At 33.7% G+C, this 27999-nt stretch overlaps 1 protein-coding gene across 7 annotated transcripts in view; it reads right to left on the bottom strand.

Moving 5' to 3' along the window:
- Positions 1-27999, bottom strand: part of LOC108746931 (sterile alpha and TIR motif-containing protein 1) — a 100778-nt gene that overhangs the window by 8648 nt on the left and 64131 nt on the right. For 6 of the 7 annotated variants that reach the window (XM_018484054.1, XM_018484051.1, XM_018484052.1 and 3 more), the window contains 5 exons: positions 17052-17183; positions 13937-14199; positions 12233-12491; positions 11133-11300; positions 722-823 (listed from right to left, as the gene is read on the bottom strand). In XM_018484054.1, coding sequence (XP_018339556.1) covers positions 722-823; positions 11133-11300; positions 12233-12491; positions 13937-14199; positions 17052-17183 — 924 coding nt within the window. Of the gene's footprint in view, positions 1-721; positions 824-11132; positions 11301-12232; positions 12492-13936; positions 14200-17051; positions 17184-19682; positions 19911-27999 lie in introns of those variants that run through there. The other variant, XM_018484055.1, reaches the window with a different exon arrangement.

The following is a 27999-nucleotide window of genomic DNA, read 5'->3' as shown; positions in this document are numbered from 1 at the left end:
CTATAGCAAGGCTCTTCATCCAAAATTTTAACATTGTCCCATTGGAAACGTTTTATATTTGAATTTAGACTGAGTTTTTTTATTATGTATTTTTTCAATTTTACTTTTATGTATTTGTAATTTATTCCTTTTAATTATGTGACTATTTAAAAAATGTGTTTGACTCTTACTTTACCCTTTATTTATTGTTATTTATTTTGTATATGAAGAGTCCTTCTATCTGTTAATGTTTTACACTTTGTTTACCATTCGCGAGTCGAGGCTGCACTTCCTTAGCATCATCCTGAATGACTGGTGAGTACGATTTCGACGTTTTACACTTCTCACAGGCTTCTCGAATCATGCGAGTCCACTTTTCGACTGGGGTCCGACTGCGAGCTCGTCGGCGTTTAAATCATCGCTCGTTGCATCGCTTCTGCGTTAAACAGCGACGCAACCTCAAGTGCCAAAAAGCGGCGCAGCCGCCGGCCGCGGTTTTCCAACGTTAAGAATGACGATTTACGATTTAGACTATCGGTTCGTGGACATTTTAATGCGCGTTCCTTGGTGAACCGCCAGAAGCGTAAATGTAAGCCGGGAAAATTATACGTTTCGCGTTTTTTCACAAAGCGATGCACCACGACTATTCCATCAAAATGTTCGATTATCCGAAGAGAGTTTTGTAGTTTTCCATATTTTTCCTAACAAAATTTTCATAAAAAATTAAATTCTATTTACTTACCTTCTCGGAAGTAAAAGAATCGCTCTGCAGCTTCATGGTAGATGCTGCCATGTTGTTACTCTCCTGATGCGAGAGATCGCCAGCCTTCAAGCTTCTCTGCTCCTGAAAAAGAAATATATTCAATATTTCTCCTATTAATCGCAAACTTATTTTTTAATTTAAATAATAAATAAACAAGATCAACAATCTATTCGAACCGAGTTATTATTTAAAATTAAAAATCAAAACTTAGGGCTGCGAACTAAGCTGGATGTTAAATGCTAAAATTTCTATATATAATATAATTTATAAACAATCTAAACCAGATCTCGATGATCATTCTCAATGTTTCAAAGAAATATAAAAATGCTGCGATACAAATAATAAAAACTGCACACAATACTCTCTTTAATATCCAAAATTAATCCGAATATATTATTTCCTGCAATCAGTGGAAGTATTATTGTAATAAATTCATATTTATCGTTCTATAAATAGACGGTATCCATTAAAAAGTCAGTCAAATATATCAAAATATAAAAAAATTTGCGGAAGTTAAAAGAACGTTTTAATATATGATCTTAACATAATAATGGCGACTTGTTAGACTTAACAATTAATAATTCATCTTTTATCAATTATGAAATATTGTTACAAAAAATTCTCCGATTTCTTTGTGCTAACTCGCAATTAAGAGATCTTGCAACAAAGAATTCAGAATTAAACATTTGGTTTCGATTGTTTATAAATTATATTGTATATATAGAAATTTTAGCTTTTGTTCGTCTAGCTTTGTTCGTAGCCTTATGTTCTGATTTTTTTTTAAACATTTTTATCATTTACATCACTTTATTACATTACATAAGAAAAATCAATGTTTATTATGGAATACCTAATTTATTGTTAGCCAATCAGAAAAAATGTCGCTTTACAATTAAAAGTATTGAAAATTTAATTTTAATTTTAATTTTGCAGTTTTAATTTAACTTAATTTTATTTTTCTGACAAAAAATCATGTCCAAGTTCAGTGATGTAAGCTATAATAAATATATATATTTGTTAGCTCTATGACATACTGTTGTAAAGTTCCGCGCGTTGTAGAGAATTAGCGCGTATTATCGAAGATCCACTTATGGTGCTAATTTGCAATGGCAGATAGACGATAGCATCTTGTACCAAGAGAGTACAACTGTTGCACTATACTCTGGATGATACGATTTTTTTTGGTGTTCCGACATGGAGCCACAACACGCACTTCACGGACAGTAATGCATAATTACATATGCATTTCTGTCATTCTAATCTTTCATCTAACAGTTATTCATCTTATTCGAATAATGTGCAAATTAAGAAATCGCAAGAATATTATGCAAACATTTATTTATAACGCATGTATAATATATCGTCAAAAAAAAACATAATTCTATATATTAAATTCTATCATATTAAAAATAAATATTTCATTTTTTAAAGTGTTTTACTTTATTTATCTAAAGTAATAAATAAATTTCTTAGAAATGAAATTAGTATCACAGAAAAATGATGCATACCTACGTATATAAGACGATGATTCAAAATTCATTTTGAAAATCCAATAATATATTAAAATAAAATTGATCATTTATAAGATTGTCATTATTACATTTATTTTTCAATCTGCTATACTAAAAAAAATACCTTAACGTTGCAGAGAGAACAGGAAGCGGGAATATTTTAATCTGATTAGTTCTTAATCGCGATCAAACCGATATCTGATACAGATAAACATCAAGTATCCAATTATACTAAATAATATGTAGATATTGAATACCCAATATAACACCAATGTCTCGTTCTTATCACTATCGCCGCTCTTCAAGTATCGGAAAATACAATGGTACTTTCCTTCTCGAGACTTCGCGATACAATGATCGGCATTGTGGACGGCTCATCGGTCTCGCTCGTTTTGTCTCCTCGTCATCGATCTTTCCTCTCCTCTCTGTCGCCCGAGATTCTCCCGACGTATTTCTCTAAATATAATTTGAGCATGTCGTCACAACCGCTTGTGTTACGCGATGCATTAAGCACGATTCTGCTATTACACTGATCTTGCTACCACCTTGCTTTGCAATACATGACGTCAATGATAATGCCGTGAATAAATATATATTAACGGATGAAAAAGAACGTTATCTTGTCGCAGAAATAGCTCCATAGAGCCCACAACTGAGTAATGTAAAACTAACAGAATAATAATTAATTACCGTCTCAATCCTTATGTTACATTAAATTTGAATACATTTCATATTGAAATTATTCTTGAAATAGCTTCTTATTAATTTCTAAAAGCATGATATTTATTCTGACATCAAACAGCAATATTTATATTTTTTTTTAACTCTGCTATTTTTCATTTTAATAATTCTTAATCCTGTATCATTTGTTTTTCTTTTCATAGCCATTTCGCATAAATTGTTTTCTTTTTCATAGCCATTCAGACAAATTTCTTCGATTCACTTCCCGTTTGAAAGTGACGAACACTCGATCGCGCAAGGTCAGCTTTGCTTTATTCTTAGTTCAATTACGTGCGATATTTTAAAAAATCGCGAGTGACGTGAACAAACCCTCAATTTTAAATACATGACATTCCAACCCGCCAGCGGATGTTTTCAAAGATATTTACGCCAACAACAAACATAATTCCATAAGGAAGTTCTCCTTAATGTCCAGTTCGGTTTTGCGAAATTGTTTACCGAAACTACTGGCTTATTACGATTCAGTAATTTATCGAGAATATCAAATATTATTTCGAGGATATTTACGCCAATAACGAGCATAATTCTATAAGGAAGTTCTCTTTAGTGTTCAGTTCGGTTTTGCGAAATTGTTTATCAAAACTACTGGCTTATTACGATTCAGTAATTTATCGAGAATATCGAATATTATGGAAGGCAAGAAAAAGAGATGCGAATTGAAATTTTCTCAATCACTTACCACTCGCGATTTTTCGAATTGTTTTCGATGCAATACTCCACGATGTATCGGCCACGGTGCGCTCATATTTTAAATGAGATTTACATCACCCTTTTGATATGAAAATAAAATCGATGACGATAATTATTTTTTTAGACAATTAAAGATAAATTACGCTCGAAATAAATATTCTCGCAAAGTATAATTTATTCTTTATCGAAATAATTTCTGGAAGAGATTAAAGCATATTTGTCGATAATTTCAACAAAATTACTCTCAATAATTCTTTTTTATTAATGTTCTGAATTAAATTATCGATTTCATAACACTTGATAATCAATTAATTTTTACAAAAATTATCTTTTATTATAATCTTTATAAAGTTATTTCAAATTCTTTTTAATTTATCTCAATAAAATTACTTTAACAGTTTAATTATCTTGAACTAAATCACTTTCAAATATTTTTAACATAATTACTTTACTCGTAATTAATCTCACATTCATTCACATACATTCAATAATCAAACTACTACTTTAAAACTAAAATTCAAAATTCGCCTAATAACTATCAAATAAATTATGATAATTATAAAATTGTAAATAAACCGTTTCCTATCAAATCGTAGAAAGCACGACAGCTTTGGATCACCAAGTGTGATGGTAGCGCGATGCAAACTAATCTAGACTGTGCTTAAATATGATTCACTACCCGGCGAGAGAGTTTAATTTCGTTATGCATGAAGCAGAGAGAGGGCAAGAAAAAGAGAAGGAGAAAGAGAGAGAGAGAGAAATGCCTTTCCGCACGTCAATCGCGTAATCGGTGCAGCAGCTTTTTAACAGTGATCCCACCATCGCTGCTATTTTTCGACTAGCCTAGAAATAGTTTACGAGCGAATAACTCGCTCGCTGTCGAATTCGCGGACGATACTAAACAAGAATTTTAATGAGCCCGTTCGTGATTTTAACGCTCACGTCTGCATTCTTACCGAAAAATCATTATAAATAGCAATTTAGTTAAATAAAAAGATATTACAGCAGATACAAAAATTGTAATCGTAATATTTGTTTCATTGCATGGAACATGTGTCCATAATAAGATCGATAATTATTCAATTAATGTAATTCTGAGTCTGTAATAATTTTGCGATGGTCATCAATCAAAGTATTTTTAGGTAATTCTACAATTGTGCTCATTTTCTTTTTGCAAATACATAAAGTGCGTAATTATTCCCTTTGTATAACATATGACGTTCGTGTTAAAAATGCAGCATTTGTTTTTCTGTCTTTATGCTAAGTGATTATTAAATAGCTGTTCGATACGTCATCGTATTGATATATCAAAGTTCGATGATCTACTCTACTTTGAGCAACACACATTGAGGTCAAAGTCGAGGCTTTCGCGACTATACAATGAAATATCTATATATATGACACACTGTTTCACCAATTATCTTCGTAAATTCGATAGCAATTCAAATTTCCGTGATTCATAATAATATGGCTATTTTGCCGAGGTTATACAAGGCGTTTATCGGTTTTCTATCTAGTTTTTTTTATCATCGCGACTCTTATTGCTCCACACGACGACACTGATAGTCTCTATTTTTCAGAAAAACCTGCGGGCAAACCCTCGCGTGTCTCTGGCAATGTCCTTGAAAATGTCGCGGTGGACTGGTTATTTAACTACCACGAACGCTCGCTCTATTTCGGTTGCGGTCTACCAAGGTATCGGTGACACTTAGTAGTTTGTAATCGTCGCCTCTTGGCACATCTTCCGAGTTCTCACCGAAATCTCAACGATGATCTCACGTCGCGTCATGTCGCATCGTGAATGAACGGCAAACCAACAACAGACAACTCTGTCATCAAATACATGGTTCTATTTCAACATCCGAACAGCGGGATGTTAAAATACACTATGTATGTTTTACTAGCAGCATTGTGTTTCACGAATTAAAGCTAATCTGATGCGAGAGCGACAACGAATCTCTCTTACTTTTCTTCTCACATTACCTAATTATGAAACAAAAGAAAGAAGATCTTTTCGCGCGATTAACAGCAAGAAATAAAGACATTTCATGCTGACGTTTAGCATTCATTTTTAGAGTCAAAATAGATCATGTGGTTAAAATGGACAAATATCAAGGGTCTTCAAAGATATCATTAAAAGATGCCATTTCATGACACTTTGAAAAATAAGGTCAGTGATCACGTCTCAATTTTGATGCTAGTATTTAACGCTAAATCCAACTTCTAGCGACAGATCATTCGGTTCAAGATTGAACGCTACATATATGACGTTATCGTTTTCATACATTTTCACTGTCTAGTGTCAATATATATTGTCACTGTCTTATGCCCGTCTCCACTAATGTAGATTAACTTTAATCTCGGTTCAACTTACTCTTTATCTTTTTCTAGTTTTAAAGATTAGAAAAAAAAACGGGGAGTAAGTTGAACCGAGATTAAAGTTAATCTACGTTGATGGAAATGGGCATTAATAACATACTAATACTAATACATAATCATATACATATAACGTATTTTGACACTGAAAATATAAACGTCACGGCAGCACGAAAAGACATCTTAATACAAGACTGCCCGGTTCATCTAAAGGTTGGCTGGTTTTGAATTGAAGACTCAAGATTGTCGTACCATTTGTGAAATGACCTGATTGTCCGAGATCCGAGGATGAGGATAATCACTTTGCATCGCGTTGCTGCGGGGTCTCAGATTTGGAAAAAGACCCCGCGCCAGCAGCCTCGTTAATTGCTGTCCCATGCAACATGCAACTAACCGATCGACCTATCAACCGACTGACAACGAGCAATGTCGCGAACAAACTGTTTCTTCGAGGGGGTAGCGGATTATCGACCCGAGGGTTGCGACGAGGAGTACTCGGTCATCCCCGTGACTACCGTCTTCCCCTTCTCCAACGTTTTGCCGTGGAAATGGAAGCGATGTTTTCGCTAAAGTAGAAAAAGAAGCAAGAAAAAGTAGACTCAAAACAAACTTAGACTTCTTACTTGGCGCTTTTAGAAAAAAAGAATATTTTTTTTATTACTTTGAAGAATATTTTTTTTTATTTTTCAATGTAATTTTCTTTTAATTAGAAGAACATAGAATTGACGACGATGGAAAATGTTCACTTCAAAACGTAAGGTAAAGTTTCTAATAACTGATATTGCGACATTAAAATATTTTTAAACTCTAACCTCGTCTTCTCTCAAATTTTAAATAGATCACATATTAAACGAATCACTTTTATCCTGATTTGAAGAAATTAGATTTTACGAACGTTTCGTTGTAGTTCCATGAATTACTCAGGTTGCTTTAAGTGGAAAATCCTTCTTAGTAGTTGTTCTCTTTTAACCGCATGTTGACGCATAATTTCCAATAACATCTTATATAAGAAGATACTAACATAGTATGAAAAGATATAGATATACAAGTATAAAGTACAAGTACATGCTTATGAAAATTTAGTCTTCTTTCTATCCTTCGCGATATTTTCTATAGTAAATAAATTACCTTGCAAGAGAGTTGCCAAAAACACAATTATATTCATAAAATGTACATAAATGTAAAAAATATTATAATCATTAATTAGTAAATTTTTATATCAACAAGCAGACTTAGGACTTGAGCAAATTCCAATTGATTCAATCAACGGTTAATTCAACTGGCTTAAAACAAAATTTTCAATATTCAATTAATTATTCTTAATTTTTTTAAATATTTTAAACGTAATTTTATTCACTAATTTTATAGTTTTATTTGTAAATTATTTAATCATTTAATGATCAAGTTAATCGGAGTTTGGGCGAAGTCGTCTTTATAGAATTTCATGTCTGTTTGCTCCAGTAATGCGACATCGAAGACATCGTTCTTTTAAGTCTGGCGGCATCTGTCGGAGAAGCTTTCAAGCCATGAATCGTACAAAGATAAGTGTAACGAGATGTATTGTGTTTTATGTATCTTTTATCAGAGATGTACACATACATGGTGTTCCTCATTTCAATTTATTATACGTATTACACGATCAAACTCATAGTAATCGTCTACGAAACATAAATGACTTTCATGATACACATCTATCAAATTATTTCGCGTAATTTCGTAAATTAGACAGAAAAATGATTTATGATGAAATTGCAAAGCGCCGAGAGAATTCGCGATTACTGGCACAGGCGTCGCAAGGCCGGCACGTGGGGTCAAGGATAGTGCGGCGCGTAAAAAGAGAAGAAGAAATAATAGTTGAACACACCCACGAATGAAGTAGCACGCAACCGCGTTTTTCGAGTCGAGCACACACCTTTTTGTCCCAGGAAAGACGACGATTCATCTTCCCTTCCGAGACGGCTTTTTTGTTGTCGGTTGAATCTACCTACGTGATTCACGCAAAGATGCCATCAACGAAGGAACGCCTGTATGTTAAGAAGATTAATTATTTTTTTCCTTGTACTCAAAATAATGCAAAACGTGATATTTGGAAGATTAAATATTCTTTTGCGATTATACTATAAATTAAAAATTAATGTTGTGTGCGTGATGGAATATGTGCAGTTGGAAGATTTAAATGTTTCTTTGTAATAAAAAAAAAATTAAAATTTGGAATGCATATGTAATGTATAAAATATTAATCATGTTTGTATAATAAATTTAAAACTAAACAAAATAGAACATTTGTGATTTTTTAAATTCAATATGAAAATATTATGTTTTTATTATAGTGGAATTTTATTTAAGTATTAGACAAATTGTACATAACAGTTTAGAATTAAAAATTTAAATTGTATATTTAATCATATATCTACGATGTACAATACATATATTACATCACATCGCCCCCTTACTTAAAAAATGACACAACTAAAAAAGTAATTTTTTTTAAATTATTATCATGGATGAGTTACATAAACGTTAACCTATTAATCATCAAAGTGAACTAACTCAAACTCATAAAAATATTATCAAAACGTCAAAAAAAGACGATTAAAGAAATCATCATATCTAAAAAAAAAAAGTTGCCAAGGATTACAAAATAAAGTGGCAAAAATAACATTTGAGCAGATTAAGAATATATTTTCTTTGTCACACATTTTTATTTAATTAACTAATATACTTTCATGACAAATTGAAAAATAGTTTTTCACTTTTTCTAGGAAATTTAATTTTTTAAATTGTATCTCACTTGAAATAAGGAAGCGATATGTGTATACCTATATATGTATAAATAATAAAATAGGTAGTTTTATTAGAAAATGTATTATATGTAGCAGATTAATAATTGTACTAAATTAATAATTTTCTTCCGAATTTATAAATACAATCCTTTTCTATCATATTCTTTCAATTGTCATTTTTTTTTTTTAGAGAAAAATCATAAGTAACAGATTGCGGAAGGAATTGATTCAATCGTAGAAGCTCGATTCTACCGGGTGTCCCGTATCGCGCGTGGAAGGAGCTTTCGTTTCATGATTATTTACGCCTAGCGGCGCGTCATCTAAATTTAGACGAATTCAGCTAGGTCGGTTACTACGTGACTCTTGAGTCAGCAACATGCAAATTTCTGAACGCAAGCCAAACCGACTTCTCGTGTCGAACGACACGTCGTCTCACGATTACACGAGACCGTCCGCGGATTATCCGTCTGTCGCGATGTATACGTATGTTCGTACCTCGCGATAGCGTGCGTTCCTTTTACGAAATCATCGCCTTGGCCGATAGTCAAGGCCGCGATTGCAATCGTTATTGGAGAAATCACAACTTCGACTCGCGTTACTCAGAGAAAACGTTATGCGATTTATACAAGGTGAAGATGCGCTTCGAGTCGCATTCAAGTGCAACTTATTTTACTTGACTTCTAATTTCGTTGATGTTTCTCATTGCATTTAAATCCAGCTCAAATAAAATTGCTCGTTGGATGATATGGCATTTTCTTCGTTCGCAAAAAATACATGTGTGTTCTTTCTCTCCTTATTTTTTTCATAAAAAAATCTACATAATCTATTTAAATTTTAAATACTAGGCACAACAAAAATATTGTTCCGGTTGAAGCTGGATCTTTTACGCTTAAATAATTCAATGATTTCAGTAATTCAATACATTGAATTATTTAAGCATTAAAGATCCAGCTTTGACCGGTATATATAAGCATTTAATTTCTGGTTGTGTTCTCATATATACGGTCTAAAATATGATTCGTATTATTAAAAATATTGTTGTGTTTAAATATTTGATTAATAGAAACGCCGAATTAAATATTTCATTTAAGTTATAATTAAAGCCTAATCTACAATGTGTTCTTTGCTTTTTGTTTTTCCTTTTTATCTCTTGCTCTTTCTCTCTTTCTTGCGACTGTTTTATCAACAATCATGTTTCTTGTTAATTATGCGTTTCTTGTCTCTTCTGAAATTCAATTTTTATTTCTGGTGACAACAAAGAAGTAAGATTTAAAAAATGCAAGAAATAAAGAGTAGCAAAATGCAAGAAAAAGGAAGCAAAAAAGCACATTGTAAATTAAGCTTAAAAATATCAGCAGGAGTCATTTCGACAATGTACAATGATTCGGGCTGAGTCAGTCGCAAGTTTCGCATTTTAATTTTGTTGATTTTAACTTTGTCAAGCGAGAAAAATGTCCAGTGCCTTCAAATAAATGCATTTTAAGTTTTGCCGAATATTATTCACCGAAGATCCGTGTAAATTTTTTCAAAAATCACGGGGAAAATCGAGGGATTATCCACCATGCACGCGGAATTTCCTCCGATACTGTTGTGGAAAACGCAATGTACGCGCGTGTCAATGACCGCAATCGTGTCTTTACCCGTGCGAGTTTCCGCACGTTGCCGGTAACTTCGTGCCAAATTATTCGACCACACCCACAGAGTCTTTCTCTTGGTCCTTTTGTTATCCCAACAAGAAAAGTCAGGCTTTTGGAAAACAAGAGCGCCTTAACGAGCGACCGAGAAGAGTTTTCGTTCACCCACGATTCTGATTTTTTATTCGGACCATCGCATTGTTTACGAACACAAAGGTCTTTGACCACGAGAATTGAAGAATGCACAGCTCAACCGTGTGACACCGATCGTGTCCGTACTCACGCCGGGCAGGAAGTAATAACCACGGAGAGCTATATAATTTTACGCAATTGCGGTTCTTTCGGTGGCGAACATTTTTGACGATTAGTTACGAAGGGATACAATTTATCTTTTTATATTGTCCATTATTATTTATATATTTTCTATTATTTTTATTTATTGCATTCTATTATTTCTATTATTTTTATTTATTACATTTTAATTTATCGTTCGTCTATGTTTTTTGTATTCTTTTCTATACCTCTCCGCATTTATTCCTAATGCTTTTTGAAAAAAACGTTATATTTCTTTTATTAAACATTATATAGTAACAATTATTCCAATGTAACTCTCCAGGAGCATTTTTGCATTTATTCAAATATAAATATCACTTACCCTCGCAGCAGCGACGCTCTTCTCCGCCGAGACGCCGTCGAGCTCGACGCGCGCCCTCGCCGCCGTTGCTGCGCTCTGTTCCTTGTACGAGACATCGCCAGCTTGTAGAGCCCTCATTTCCGCACTATTCGCCGTCGCCTTTTCAGCGCTAAATCCATCCGTGACGACCTAACAAAAATCAGTTGACGTGAGGTCTGAATAAAAAAGCTGGCAAATCGATCTGAGGTGTATCGTGATACACGACACCGAGTCTCGATGCTTTCTCACGCATGATACCTAAGGATAGGACTCGCAGTCCTTGACCTAGACTACCTAGAGGAAGCCGCACCTCGGCCGCCATTCGCTATGCATCTAACATCTCCGATGTTCAATGCAATGTATAACGTTTATCAAACGCCACCATTCGTTCGGTAAATTCAAGCTAAATTAATCGCGCAATTCTTATCAAATACGTATTTTTAGGTACTCGTTATTTTGCGGATAGCTTACTGAATGGCTCGACGAGACCACGTGCTGATAGCGTGCGCGAGATCGACTTCATTTTCAATATTATGAAATTTAATATCGCCAGTAACTAAAGTTATTTTCATATCTTGTATTTCTTTATTTTATTACTACACTTTTCTATACGATTCTTGATATCATTTTTTAATCAAATCCTCAAAACCTGATAAAAATCTTTCACAAAATCTTGTGAGAATTATTCCTCATCAAACAAATATTGTAATTATCAATTTCTATTTATGGTAGACATAAAATCGTATTCTCGATTTTATTTATATCCATTACTATTATAGTTTAATTATTATTAATTATCATAAAATATAAGATAGTTTTGGCCCAAACTTTAAAAAATGTCTAGATAGCAAGCATATTTAACATGACAAAATGACATAACATCTTAAAACGTCTGTAAGATGTTCTTAAGATGTCTTATGTTTCAAATTTTGACAAGCATGCTGTCTAGACATTGTCACTAAAGTTATCCCATTTTATGATAATTATTTTTAAGATTAAATGTAAAATTTTTACAATTATTATAATATAAAAGTGATACTTCAAAGATGCCGAAGATATAGAGACAAAAAAACATCGCTCACCTTTGTTTTTGAGGCGCTGGTCATTTTCTTCTGTTCGAACTTCATAGTTTCTTGACCAGCAGGTAGGTTTGGCATACTCGGTATATTCATCGGTGGGCTCATGCTATGATGAAGATTGTTCAGCGAGTTCAGGGAACTCAATTGGGACGGAGAACCGCCTGCCAACGTGACAGCATCGTTGACGGGTGGCGGCGTATCGGTATCCGGAAAAGTCACCAGCGGTTCTGTGAGATCGGTCTCTTCCGATCCACTCCCATCTCTGCAGAATTCCACAAAAAGAATTCATGAGCTATAATTAATGATATATTCTTATATTCTTATTTCTAGAGAATTCGGTTGGAATTCGGTTGGAATTGGATGAATGAGTGACGAGATTTTATTATGAAGATAGAATATCTTTTCGATTAAGAAAAAATATAAATAATAATTGTACAAAATAATTACATAATAAATATATAAAATAAAAGCTAACTTAAATTAGATAAAATAGATAGAAGAATAAATGTATATGTGCTAATATATGTATGTGTAAAAAACATTTGCAAAATAAAAAGTGAAGCAATATTACACAAATTTTAAATACTTAAAAAATTATACTATTTAAATATATTCCTGCTGTTTTTACTTAAAGACATACATATAATTTGCAGAAGCTAATTACTTAAAAAAAACCGCTTTAAACAAAGAATTTATGTTTTATATTATCGTTTTTTTCCATGTAGGATAATATTCTATTTGTATCTATTTTTATTAATAATGGATTACTTTATAAAGACGATTTGTCAATAAAATCCTTATCTTTCTACTGTGATATAACAGTAATGGAATATTATCTTATATTTCGAAATACGTAAAACGACACGTGAGCAATATGTTAAAAATAATCTGACTACCACGAAAATAGCATACGAATCGAAATTATGCGTACACAAATATTCGCCGTTGACGTGTTTCAGAGCTTTCAGTTGTGAAAGCTTTAGTTGCGAAGCTTAAACGTGTGAATTTTTAGAAATTGAACGAAATGAATCACTGAGCTTTTCGTAACTAGTAGTTGAAGAAGTAACTTCCGAGAAATCTTCACATTTTCACGAAAAGATGAAGTCAATGATTTTTTTCAGATATTATTACAACCAAAGTCATATATCTTTTTTTAATTAACTGAGAATTACTTATAATAGATTGAGATGAAGTCTTAGTTAACCAATTAACTCCGTTATGTGCTTCATATTCATAATAAAAATGTTCACTTTTATAATAAAAATAAGGTATATCAATTTGATACTTTATATTTTAAGGAAATATACACAAAACTTAAAAAATTTCAAAATAACCCGTTATTACATATGACACAATCCAAAAGTAACGAATGTTTTTATAAATTATCACGTATATAGAAGAGAATTTTGAAATATGACTGCAAAACAAGGAACACATCGCAATGATGACATGTGCGATGACATTAGACTCGTCACACTGGCACACTTAAAGATACTCTAAAAATACTAATCATTTCTATAAGAAAATACGCGAAATAACGCGTAGTTTTCACTAAACACTCATATTGCATTATCGATTAAAACTATTTCAAATCTTTTCAAAATAAACTCATGTAAAGAATCACAATTATAGTTCAAAAATTAAGTCTATCTTTTAAGAATTAAATTTATTCTCAGAAATAATTAATTTACTTGAGAATGAACTAACCTGTCTACGAGATTCTCCATGCTGCTGCGCAGCCGTTGTGAAAAGTTAGTTGAGATGTTCTTCATCTCCGAGATGCCGCGTTTGAGCTCCGTCAGATCACTCTTCATGGAGCTCGCCTTCATCTCACTCGACGAAGACGAGGTGAGAATCCTCTGCGAGGACTTGGCCACCCTGCTGCTCGTACTGCTGCTGCTGCTACTACTGCTAGTACTGGTACTGGTGCTGCTACTACTCTGATGTTGGCTCTGATTTGTCGTCAGCATCTGCCGAGTCAAAAGCCGTTTTCTATTTAAGATCCGTATAAGATGACTCACTAGCTTCGAATCTCCCGCTCCAATATTCTATCTCTTTATCTCTGTCTCTTTTTTCCGCCTTTCTATTAAATATATCGAGTTTGTAATTATTTATTTCTTAAATTTCTTGATTTTATTCTTGAATTTTTTGAGAGATAGTCTTATTTAAATTAATCTTTCTCTTTCCCTCTCTTGACATTTTTGTGTATTATATCTATGTCATATAAGTACTCTTTCTATTTTAATATAAAATAAATAAAAAAATTTGTTTTACTGCTGTAAAAGTCATATAGTTAGAAAAAAAATAATTTTTTTCATCGGCTTAATATTTGAATGTAATATAATAAATATAATAAAACTTTTCACATACATTAAATGTGTAATGCATATGCAAATTATTCATTTTATCATATATAGCTATTCCTCTTTCTCTAAATTTATTGCTATTAATAATGAATATTTCCGTCGATAACTCTATTCAACTGTCGTGACAAGATTTTCTGAGTAATCTTTTTAGGAACTAAAAATCAAATATTTCGTCTTACATAAATGGAAAATACACTTCGAACAAACAAAAGAACCAACTAGACAGGTTTAAAGGGAAAAATGTAAACAGCATCTGCTGCAGCAACCACAGTAATGACTGCTTTGGCGATAGGCCAAAAGTCATTACGATGTACGAGATGACTCGGCGAAACCTGGAGACAAAAGGGCCCGGTAAATTTAGAAGGAGACAACGCTCTCTCGAAATGACGAGAGAAGGGACCTTGAAGCACGGTACCAAGGTTCACCAAGATTCTGCCGGATTAATCTTCAATGGAAAAATATGCATGTGGGCGGCCACATTGCGTAGTAAACATCTATAATCGTTCTCGAGCTATCGCTTCTGATTGCTCGATGATCGGAGATGGTCTGACAAGTGGTTTTGCTGGCGAGACGCGCAGCCACTTTAACTGCGACATACATATGTCACACACGTCATTCGTATAAAAATTCTTATGCACACAACGTATTTAATATCAAATGCATAATTTTCTTCCTGACTGAAATTTGATTTGCCTTTAATTTTGATGTGACATAAAAAATCCTATAAACAAAAATGTAATTTATTTTATTATTAATTTTAATCAATGCTTAATTATCATCAATCTTTTCAACAATTTCGACAGATTTGTCTATCAATTTTCTTTTCATCTATACTTTCGTTAATATTTCGCAATATCATAATCAACTTTTGCTATCTTACAATTAGCAGTTTAATAAGAGGTTTAAAAATGTAATTTGTATTAATTATAGCTTTCCACTTAATTTTTTAAATTAATAATCAAATATTAACAATCAAACTTTCTGAGATATTAATCTAACCGGTAATATATCTATCTGGTAATATAGAGAAATATTATAAATTAGATAAGAATGTGAATGGCGAGCGTCAGTCAGGCGAATCGATTGACTTGCGCGAGTAGCGACGGTGATTATTATTTTAGGCGCTTTTAGCACAGATCGCGTCGATGATAAAAGCGTAACAGATGAATAATTCCCAATTTCTGTCATTACTTTCAGGAAATTCGTCTCATATGTGGGCGTCGGAGGCGCCGGACACTTCATCTATAACTGACGCAGAGAAGACTATATAGGAAGACAGATAGGACGCATAGTCTTCACGGGTACTTCTTGAATTAGAAGAAACAATCTGCGAAGAAAATGATGATCGTGTTTTCCTCGTAATAAGAATAGATTGCGTATTTCTGCGAAGTTGTCACTATCGAAAAGAGTGAGATATAGCTCTCTTTTCCTTTTCCTAAACTTCTGAAGTACTAAATTAAAAAGAGATGCTGACAAAATTGAAGAAAAATGATGCCGTTACAATTCTTTCTAATGGAGCACAGATGCGGAGATCAGAGAATACACATCTATACCTATTACGTCTATGGTTTTCCCCGAAGTAGCAAGGTCAAATAAATATTGTAGCACATCGCAACTCACTTCTGCTAAACGTTCACAAAGATACAAAATATGCGAAAATGCGTGAAGTGTAGGTCTCTGAATTTAAATTCCATTCGAAAAATACGATGCGTAAAACATTTGATTTTGGAGTTAACACATTAATTTATTGCGAACAGATTAATTCAGTGTACCGAATTTATTGCAATTAATAATTCGATAATATAAAAATGTGAGAAGATACAGAGGCAGTTTTCGATTTAGATTTTACGATTGCTTCGATATAACTTCTCTTCTCTCGCACTCTAAAAAATCTCGGTGTAGATTTAACATCATACGACGTTTATATAATTCTCATCATGTTAATGTTAATCTTAAAACTAACATGATATGGATTTAAATCTTACAATATTATATACCATATATTAATACTAATACAGTGAAAATTATATAGACACCGTATGGTATTAAATTATTATGTTAAATTATTAATTTATTAATGTATTATAAATATAATATAATGCATCATATGTATTATTATATGTTAAATTATTAACTAATATTTTTTTTAATGCTTTTTAATGATATTTTTCGTTAAAAAAAACCTGTCCTCCTAAGATTGTAGGTATTTTCACACAAATAGATTTTCAAATTTATTTCCGGAAAAGTAACCGTATCTCTCGCATGTTAATTAACAATAAATACACGGAACATACTGCGAGAAGACGTATATTGAGTCCTGCGAAAATACTAGTGACTGAAATACAAGTGACGCGTCTTTCCTATTTTTCAAAGAATCGCAACATTCGGGAAGCGCGCGCAAATATTTGATAGTCAAAGAAAGAGAGACAACAAAAGTCCGAGTTGAAGATAATCACCTGCGACGACGTGGTGGTGACCTGCGGATGATGAGTGACATGATGCGTCCTGCCAGTCACCAGGTTTTTCTTCTGGAAATTCTCCATGGCAGTATGCATGTTCTCGCCTCCCTCCACCGGGAATTCCGACATCTGCAACGGACAGTGTTATCGTTAAAATGGATAGCAATCGGGATATTTAAATATTTATTACAATAAAGTTATATGTAGACATTTATTTTACTTGTGACGGAGACAAGTTAACGATCGCGCGTACGGATGTTTTAATTGCGCGTTAATCAAGTCGGCGCAAGAATTCGCCGACTGCAAGGGCCTAATAATAGGCTCTGGGAAATAATTGGCAGCTCGAGCTTGGCGAGACTAGAAAGACTAGTGAGTTCTCGCAGTAGGTTTTCGCGTTGCTATCGGACTGTACGAAAGTATGCACGAAAGTACGCACTGAGTGCGTAAACGAGAGCGATATATGCGAAGCCCACGCGTTACGTTAATAAAAAGCTCGATCAAGAAACACGCGATCGAAACCCGGATCTCTCGATAAAACGCTCCGATTTCTAAAGGTGATCAAGCTTTCCAGTCTCGCGTAGAGCGCCGATTCGCCGTCTACGTACGATAGAATACTAATTGTAAGCTTGCTGACGGAAATACCATCGGGAATGTTCGAGGCTGCTCGAGGTCGATATAAATGTTCGATAAAACTCGACAGTTACACTTCGCCATTGTTCAGCCTGCATGTGATTACATAACAGAACGGTTCTGAAAAAGTTAGCAAGAGGATTTCATAGAAAATAATTAATAGATAGAAGTATAGAAAAAATGTAAATTTAGTCTTTAAAAATGATCCTAAATAAATATAATATCATCCTTTTGTTCTTTTCTTCATAGTCAGTATTGAGTGATTATACTTTCGTATGCCGTATAAATTATAGAAGGCTATCAATGAAAAAGCAAGATAAGGTCGTATAGAAATCTTTTAACTTCAAAATAAACTGCACTTGAATTTAATAACTTCTACGAAAGAGTTACACGCTGTCGTTACATCGGTGTTGCACAATGCACAGATAATTTTACAACATAAACAATGTAGTTAGTAAGATCACAGTAACTTTCATATTTCTAGGAAGGAGCGATATATAATTCGAAGGAAATGAACCTTATCCAAATGTTACATAATTCTCACAGCATATATATCTTATAATATAATCACAATTAAATTTCATTTATTTTAATAATTATCAGAGCAACTGGGCTATTTTAATTACTTCTAGTTCATTAGGAACGTTTCACGTTTCTTCGTAATATTAAATACATTTAATGTATCGCATAAAGATCGCTCCTTCGATTCTTATAATTGCGAGCGCACATGTGAGATGTGTGCCAAAATACAATACATCGGCAAAGTGTGCACCAATTGTTGCACTCCAGGAGCTCGCTTCGCGGTATGAATGCAACTATACGATCGGCACAAGTGCAACTATCGCGAGACGTGCGTGGATGGGCGATACGTTGCATTCCGTCCATTCTTTCGATAATTCCGCGGGATTTGCATAGGCGTGGGCACGTAAAACTCGGGCGCGTGCAATACGCGTGCAATACACGAGATGCAATATCCGGTATCTTTTAGAAAACTGACCGACGCAGAGCCGGTTTAACACCTTTTCGCACAATAATATAATTTCAATAAAATAATTTTAATAAAATATAATTTTTTCTTTGCGCAATAAAAGTTTAGTTTTCTCTTCTAAAAAGAAAAATAGTAACATAATATTTGTATGCGTTCTATGATATGACGTTAAGTCAACTTGCCGTGTATATTTTATATTTATAAATAATTAAAAAATTATTAAACTCTGTTGGTATTTTTGGAATATGTAGGATGTCTATGAGAATTAAGCACAAATACTCAAAAAACCAGAATGCTCCAAAAGCAGGTAGCATGTTTAAGTCAAGGATCATAATTCTTTCCATTCAAACAGGTAAAAAACCGGTCCTAACTAAAGACTCTTAAATATTGTCCAAGCGTGAAGATCGAATCTCAAAGGAGATTTGTTATTTCCCACTTTGGAGTGCGTATTTAACAAGTTGAGATTAACGCGAAAAAATTTCAAGTTGACGAAAATGTTAGAAATAACTCAAAAAATTCCGTTGTCAAATTTAACAAACGTTTAGATCATGTTACTTTCTGAACGCGGTCGTATGGAAACCTGAAACTGAAGCATTCGCTCTAGGGAGTATATCTATCAGCCGCGTATCTCTCGCGCGGATGATTGACGTGCTGTTCCTAGACAAAGACAGACCGGCGCGGTGTACTCGAAAAAAGAGGAAGCGGAGATAACTTTTGCTATTATCGCTTCTGCTGTCTCCGATAATGCAACACGCGGACTAGTCATTTCAGGATCTACAGCGAAATGTGAGGAAAGAGCTCCTGTCTGGGAATCGATAGGGAGTTCCCCGAGACATTCGCGCTGCGATTCAAACTCTGGAGCGTCGGACAACTACGCTTTTCCAGCCGTTCTCCGATCATCCTGCAAACACGACAAGGAAAAAGACAAGAAGAGGGGGAGAGAGAGAGAGAGAGAGAGAGAGAGAGAGAGAGAGAGAGAGAGATAGAAAGAGAGAAAGCGAAGTGCGCACCCAGCTGACACCTGGCTGGCGTCCGATCGCCACGTAGCTCACGCGTCTTCCTGGCGAGAGCTCGACGGCGAGGACCGAGGAGAGACGGTCCAGAGGATGAGCGGACTGCGCGTCGAGCAAATCACAGAAGAACCGAGGTCGCGCGGACGGATAGTATGTCGCGTTTCGGCGTGCCGGCGATGGCGATTGGCACAAAGAGCGACGACACAAGTCCCACAATCAACAAGCATCGCACACGCCGGTCGCGCTCGCACTGAGGAAGAGTGACGGACGGTACCGCGCGTACGATAGCGACACGCTGGTCACATGGCACCGCCGGTCACGTGACACCCTTGGACGCCGCCGCCGCGAACTTACGAACCGCGCGCGCACGTGATCGCCGGCAAGTTAAAGGGACGGGATTTAAATGGAAGTATGGCTAGTTCGATTCTACTATTATTCGTAAGTTCTACCTTTGCCTGTCGTCTACATCGGAATCATTTGTCCGAAATTAATTAATTAGGTCGAAAAAGAAATTGCACAGATCTCGATCAGGTATAGAGACAAAATTTAATAGATCTTGATTAGATAGAGGAGCAACGAAAATAATTAAATTGAAGAAAAAGATAAATGAAAAGAATATATAATAAATATAAATAAGTAAAATATAGATTAAATTAGATTTCTTTTATTAAACGGATAATAAGATTGATTAAAGTTTGACAGAAGAAAAATGAATGAGATCAATAAAGTTTTATTCGAAGAAATTAAAACGAAAATTGATGACATCAAGAGTATTAAGGAAACATTCTAATTAGCGCTGCGATTCCGGGAAGCTTATGTTCCATAAAAATAACAGATTTTTCGATCTCGATTAAGAGCATAACCCCCAGTGAGGCAAGTGGGACGACGATAAATAAATTCCTAGAACGATGACAGTAAAGAGACGTTTTTTGTCAGCGCCGTCGTTGCAATGTTATGTAAGAAGTCTCTCTCTTTCTCTCTCTCTCTCTTTTATCCGGTCGAAAGTACATCTGGAGAAATGCTTTTGCAGTAAACCACTTGATAGAAAGTTTACGAGAGCGCAATCTGGGAGAATCGTCAAGGAAACCTGCCTTCATTCATTTTTCCGCCTTTCATTGATCAGAAATACAAATCAGTGAGTTAATTAAGATTATCGCGTATTTCTCGTATTTCAACGTATTTCTCAAATAAAAAAACAGATAAAATCCAGTTGCTTAGAGAGATTTTTTGACAAGATTGTACGTGACACGCATGTGATGGTTCTTGAATGATTTATAATCAAAAGGAATGTCGGGTCTACCTTATCTCTCCAGTTCGGGACAGAGCACAAAGCACCACCCAAAGAATTTAGGTCAGGTTCTTCGAGATATCGAATACGAACAGGTCTTCTTAAGACTTTCGTGATCTGGGTTATTCAACGTTTTCGTATTTTTATTTTCCAATTTTTTTAATTTCGAATTTAAACTTCAAAACTTCAGTAAATTTGATAAAAATTTTAGAATTTCGCGGAGCTCAAAAACGTGGAAAAGAACTCTTCTTAGTTCTATCTCTTCGGCACACGAATAATCTTCCGAAGCCTCTTTGTGAAGATCTCTTTGCGGAAACTGCGGAACTTAGTTTAACCGCTGTAAATCAGTATTGACTACGAAGCGACGACTGCGAAGAAGCTTAGCACTGTCTTGCGAGAAAAGAGGGACACAAAGAGCGGAATGCAGTCCGGCAAGGTGCGTGAGGAAACTCGCAGTCGCGGAATTTTGGCGAAAGTATACCGGGTGTCCTCGGTAGGCACTGAAGACCCTAACCCGTCCCGGCGGTCGCGTAATCTTATACAAAATTAACACATTCACTCAGTTCAATTAATATTATTTCATTTAAATTTAATTAAAATAATTCTTCAACATTTTTCTGCGGATATTTGTATCTGTAATTTTAACGATTCTGATTTCTTATCAATACTTAGCAATATAACTTTTCGAGATATTATTGATAATATTTTTAATTAATATAATTTTGTAAATAACATGATCTGATAATAAAATTCCTAAACTGTAACAATAAAAAAGACAGAGACATCTCAAATGACAAAACCTTTTATCTTCTAAAATAGTTCCCCATGACATCAATACACTTTACACATCTTTGATACAGTCTTAAAACGTCTTTTTTAAGATCACAGTCTTTTTTAAGATCCGTAGTTGGAATACTGTTCAAATTCCTTTGAATGTTTGAATTCCTCGACGTTTAAATGTTTACCTTTTATGTTTTTGAGCTGTAGAAATAATATAAAAAAATTAGATAAAGAGGGCTAACTCATCAACCCCTTTCTTGGCCAAGAAAGTAACATGACAACGACCTTATACACAAAGGAATCATCGTAAAGCTGTTTTTTATTTAGAAATGAGTTGTTGGGATTAGTTACTCGCTTTATTAACCAAATCTGATTGTTTCGGATTTCGTGATATTCGCAAAGAAACATGATGAAGAATAAATATTTTCAAGACGTTGTAGAGATATTAAAAAAAAATATGACAAGTGTTCTGAATAGCGTTCTAACTACGGGCTTTAAAAAATATTTTGTATAAAAAAATGTGTGAAGTGTATTGATGTCATGGAGGACTACTTTGAAAGTAGTTTTTATTACTTTGAAAGTACTTTTTTTTAAAACGTTTTGTTATATGAGATGTCTATTTTTTATTCTATAATCCAAGAACTTTATTGTCAGACCTTGCATTAAAAAAAAAAAATATGTCATAATAGATCTCAACCTCGGAGTTTCATTTCTAATTCCGATCGAGGAGCTTCAGGGATTAGAGCGGAGATTAGTCGGGGGTTCCGATTTTGATCTCGGAATGTCAAGGGGTCTCTTCTTGAAGTTCCAGGGCGCGACAGTTTTGACGTTACCGGGCTGGTTGAATAAATATGTGGGTGTGAGAGAGGATCTCGATGAGTTAACGAATGTACGTGGATATATTCACGCCTCTCGTCGCGTCGCGTCACGTCGCGTTGCGGCAGCCACGCGCTCTTCGGCGCCGTTTGATTTACGACGGCCATAAATAGCATTCGCGAGTGGCTTTTTCCTGTGCCCGGCAGCAGTAACAATTTAGAACAGGCCGCTTTGCTGTGATATTACTCGCACTCCTGCCAGATATCAATCGTCTCGTTAACCGAAAACTATCGAGCGATCGTCGGTACTCGAAAATTGACTGTATACGAGAAATTCCGGCAAGACCCAACAGAGTTCAAAGGTGATATTAAAAGAAACATAGAGTTGAATTTTACTATTACGTACTCAAATATTCATGAGAAATTATATTAATTAAAAGTATTAATGAAATATTAATTTAATATACCCAGCATATTTGTTTGAAGAACAAAATTTCTTCAAAAATTTTTCTTTAATCTCGTCTGTATTTAAAAATAAAAATTATATTACATTAATTATGTAAGTTATATAAAATTGTCCAACATTAATTTTAATTTAAATTAATATTGTTGATTTATAATTCAATTCAATTTTTGATATTTAGTTTTATTTTAATAAAAAGTATTGAAGTGTTCTTAGAATCTGATTCTTCCGAGTAGAGAGATTTTAATGATAGAATAAATTTTCAACAATAGAGGAAACACAAAGCAATACAATGTGGAATATCACGAGAGTCAATTTCATCGTGTACATTTTACATATACTTCGGAGCGATCGAGAGTCGCTATCGCTGAGAAAGTATTGGTAGACAGCTGTAGGCGTCTTGACTCTTGCCAGACACAAAGAACCGATTCGAAGACGACATCGTTGATATTATACATATAAAGTTGCGTTCACAACTGAATCTCCTTTCCTTCCGTAATTAAAGACCTCAAATAAATGCTGTTGAAATAATAAATCGATCGAGAAAAATCCGAACAATCATACCTCATTAAAAAAAAAATCGTCTCAATTTTTGTAAAAAATAGTGTGTGCAAAAATAATAGAAACGACAAATGCATTAAAAAGCGTCTAGAAATGTATATATATTAAAATATTAAATGTAAAAGTATATTTAGTTTATTAACAAAAAATTTAGAGTGAAAGAAGAAAGTCGACTTTTTGCAATTCTATATGAAATAAATTCATATAAGATTATTTAATCGGCGGATTGATTATTTTATCAATTTGCGTTTTGCAGCAGCACTCAAATGTGAAATGGGTCTTAAGATCAGTAAGATTCGTTATTGTTCATATACCGGATTAACCTTTCATGGCAGTGTCCACTTCTTTCGTGCATTCTACTTTGTAATGCTATACACCGTGTGGGAATGCGAGGCTATCTAAAAATTGTCTGAAAACTTTCTGAAAAAGTTGTCTTTTCGTTTTTGTGTGTAAAATTGCCATATTAGATTTCTCATTATCAATTCCAAAAAATTATAATTTTTAAAACTAGATATTACCAGACATCATTTGCATTTTGAGCTTCTTTGATTTCTTCTAATTATCGATTTTTGGTAGTATTATTCTTATTTGACGTTACTCATAAAACGAATTAACCCTGATACTCGCAAAGTTTTAAAACAAAGGCGCCTTGTGCGGTCAGGAACTCGTTTCCATGTGCACGTTCCATCGGTTATGCGAGGCATAAAGGAGGCCAGTTGGTATAACTATACAGCAGTGGCGATTTCTGGACGTATTTCATGATGTCGCGATTGCCTTGAAAATAAGAGTTTCGAGTTTTCGATACTGAAGCAAATGAAAGAGTCGGTTTCTTTGATGTTGATTTATTTTGTTGCCACTTCTTTTTTATATTTAAAACTTATTTGTTGCGCGTAAAATGAAATTTATGTATCATTGTATAATCACAACAATATGTGTTATAAATACAATAGATATTATAACCGTAAGAGATAGTATTCAAAATATGATTACGTTATACACATTATTATGTCTTATTGTCCGTTAATCATCGTTTTTTTTTTCAAAAACAAAATTTCTGCTCTTGTAGATTCATATTAATAAAAAAAATATCCATTAATTGTTTTATTTTCCTCTTCTCTCCAAAAATTTTCTTATCAATGTCTAAAAATAAGAAATCATAAAGATTCGATCGAGAATCAATGTGCAGAGATAAGAAGCGTGAAATAAAAGAATATCTCTAAAATATTTTAGTCCTTTCTAAAACGTAAATCTCTTTGCAATTATCTCTTATCTCTATTCAGTTCTTTTATATAAAAAAATATACAATTTTCAAAATATATAATTTCAAAAATATATAATTTAAAAAAATCATTCAAAATATTGTCTTAATATCTTAAGAATATATCGAAAATATATAGTCTCTGTAGAGAAAGTGAATAAAATTAGAAATTTATACTTTCTATATAAAAATAAATGTTATGTGACACAATTAAATAAGGACAATATTTACATTTAATACAATTTTAAAGTTGAAATAAAAATTTTATTATTTTTTAATTTTTTAAATAATACTTAATTAATTATTTAAATATAACTTTATAAACTAATAATTAACTTAAATAATTAACTTAAATAAACTAATTATTTATCTTAATTAATTATTTAAATATAAGTTAATTAATTTAAAAATATATATATTTATTTCTTTTATTAAAATAATTTTTAAATCAAGTTCTAAATCACTGTTAAACTTTTTGTATTACTTTTAGGTACAATATAAAAAAATCTGTAATTATTTTCATAACTTTTTTTTTAGTTAAAAAATAACTTAAACGCCTCTCTTTCAATAAATATTTGAAGGAGTGCTATCAGACGTAAAAATTTCATATGCAATTGGTAGATATTTGAATATCAATGCAAATAAATAAAATCCTTTCAGAAGTAACACGATGAGTCAAGCGAGGGCATGATTAATTATGTACCTAAAACTCTATCGAAATATCGATGATATAATATGTATGTTCATAAACAATAAAGTACGCACTGCCTTGATTAAATTCATCGTTATTAATAATTTCAAGGAATAGAGACAAATATGTTGTGCTAAAAATAGCCAGTCGATATATTTATTGTACACCTACTAGAATTTTCTAGCATTTCCACTGTGAGACATATTCACACATGCGATTTAATCGTGTCTGATATCGTGACATACGATAAATGTAGTATTATCAGCGGTATTGTCAAGGCTCATGCAACAGTTAAGTGGACACAAATATATAAACAGTATATATTTATACAATACAAAATATATTCGTTATAGAATAAGTAAATGAATCGGTTTAAATAAATCAGCTTTGTTTCTCGAGTTAGAAATAAATAAATATTAAATAGCTGGTTTGAAGTGTAGTATAAAAAAAAAACTAAATAACAAAAAAATATTAAAGATACTAAAGAAATTGATTTTGTAAAACAATGCGACTTTTTGTTTCCAGTTTGTAATATCATGCGACGTTTTGATTACATAAGGAACGCGTATGTAAAGACTCGGTTTATCGCGCGACAAACGCGAATCCGAGGAAGTGATTCGCAAAGATGGAAGCCCATGAAGAGTCGGCGGATTCCGTTCCGAGAAGAACAGAAATGGAAACCGACACGATTCGCTACCGAGAGGTGTATATGAACACGTTCGAGACTCTTCATGAGACGTTTGTACGTCGCGATGCCGCGGCGTTCAAACGACGCTTCGAAGAATGCACGAAAGTGCGTGTTAAGTATGTTGTAAAACACACGTTACGAAATGTACGAAAATATTTCTTAAGTCCCAACCGTCATCGATTTATAACACGGACATTTAATATTTTCCTTCCTCCAGCATTTCTGTCTTTTCCGAAAAGAAGCATATTAGCATCTTTAAAAAATGTGAGAAATTTTAAATCATTCTAACAAAGATTTTGAAGAAAATTTTATGGGAGGAAAACGTCAGTCTGTTTAACACTTAACATAACACCGCGTATCGAAAATAAACAAAATATGCAATTTTTTAATAATTTATATGTATAATAATAAGAGTTTAAAGTAATATATCTTTTACAGACACATTAAGGACAAAAAGAAACAGTAATTTGTCTTGTACTTATTTAACCAAGTATGAAAAAGAAAAAATAAAACAAACAATAAGATCCGTCGACGTCAACTATTGAATATAGCTTGAAACGAATGGTTTCTTTCGATTCTTTGAAGAGAAGAAGATGTGGAATTCTTTACGAAATAATGAATAAATCTCTTATATATTTTCGTTACGCACGTTTATCATAACAAAAGACGCTTTACATTAATCAAATCATCCTATACGAATGTCTACATTGAATTATCTCTTTTCTTAACTTATTTATCGAAAAACTCCTAGAATTGTCATAATGATTAATACGATTTCTTAGTAAGAACAAAAAAATAACAGCATTATATATAACACTGTTAATCAGGATTCGTCTGTAAAAATACGATATTTTTGTTTCCATTTGCAATCCGTAAATAGAGATATGAGATTATTCGTGAAATAGAGAATACTCGTTTGTTTGTTTCGATTGCAATTCCTCCGTCTCATCTCAGTATCTAAAGATACACGTTTAATTTGAGATGCAAAAAATGCAACGACGCGACATCGGGTATCGACAGCGTCCTGGACTCGATCCGCGATTCCGAACGCGAGAAGCCAGCAGTCATCACAACAATCAACAACGATTAGTCATCGTTGCGCGCGCGGAAAGGACCTGACCTGGTCTCGCGTGGCTCGCGCGAGTTCACGTGTACGCGCGCACGTGTTGCGGCACTAACTACCGGGGGATCGAACTCGCGGAGAGGTCGATATATCGCCGGGCGTGTGACATCGTCCATCCTTTTAGCACGATGATGTCACACTGTCACACGTCTCTCCCGCACTCATCGTAACGGATCATGACGTGGCGCCGATCGCCCGGCAGATATTACGAGACGCGCGAATCTCGGTTTGTAACCCGTGGTGACGCATACATGATTATATGACGTTAATGTGATAATATGACACAAATGTGACGTTACTATTAGATTATAAAGTGCAGTGGCGCTGCGAAAAGATCGATGAAAATTGAAGAATTGGAGAAAAAGAGGGAGAGGTCCATCGTGGACATCCATGATGTAAGAATACAAGATGAGCCACTGCGCTAATAGTGGCTGAATATAATTTGGAGCTAATTTCTGATTGGTGACAAATTTTTCATAACAAATTTGTATTAGCTTACAGAATTTCAGATCAATTTTTGATTGGTCATCCACTGTGCATCCACGAGACTATCACCTAATTTCTTACATCATAGTAGATATCGATGTACAGAACAGATTGAGTATCGCAATAGCTAAATGCGCGCCTACTGTATAACAAGAGGTGTG

Source organism: Trachymyrmex septentrionalis, unplaced genomic scaffold, assembly GCF_001594115.1.
Source record: "Trachymyrmex septentrionalis isolate Tsep2-gDNA-1 unplaced genomic scaffold, Tsep1.0 scaffold19, whole genome shotgun sequence".
Lineage (NCBI taxonomy): Eukaryota > Metazoa > Arthropoda > Insecta > Hymenoptera > Formicidae > Trachymyrmex > Trachymyrmex septentrionalis.
This window is presented reverse-complemented; position numbering and strand designations above follow the sequence as displayed.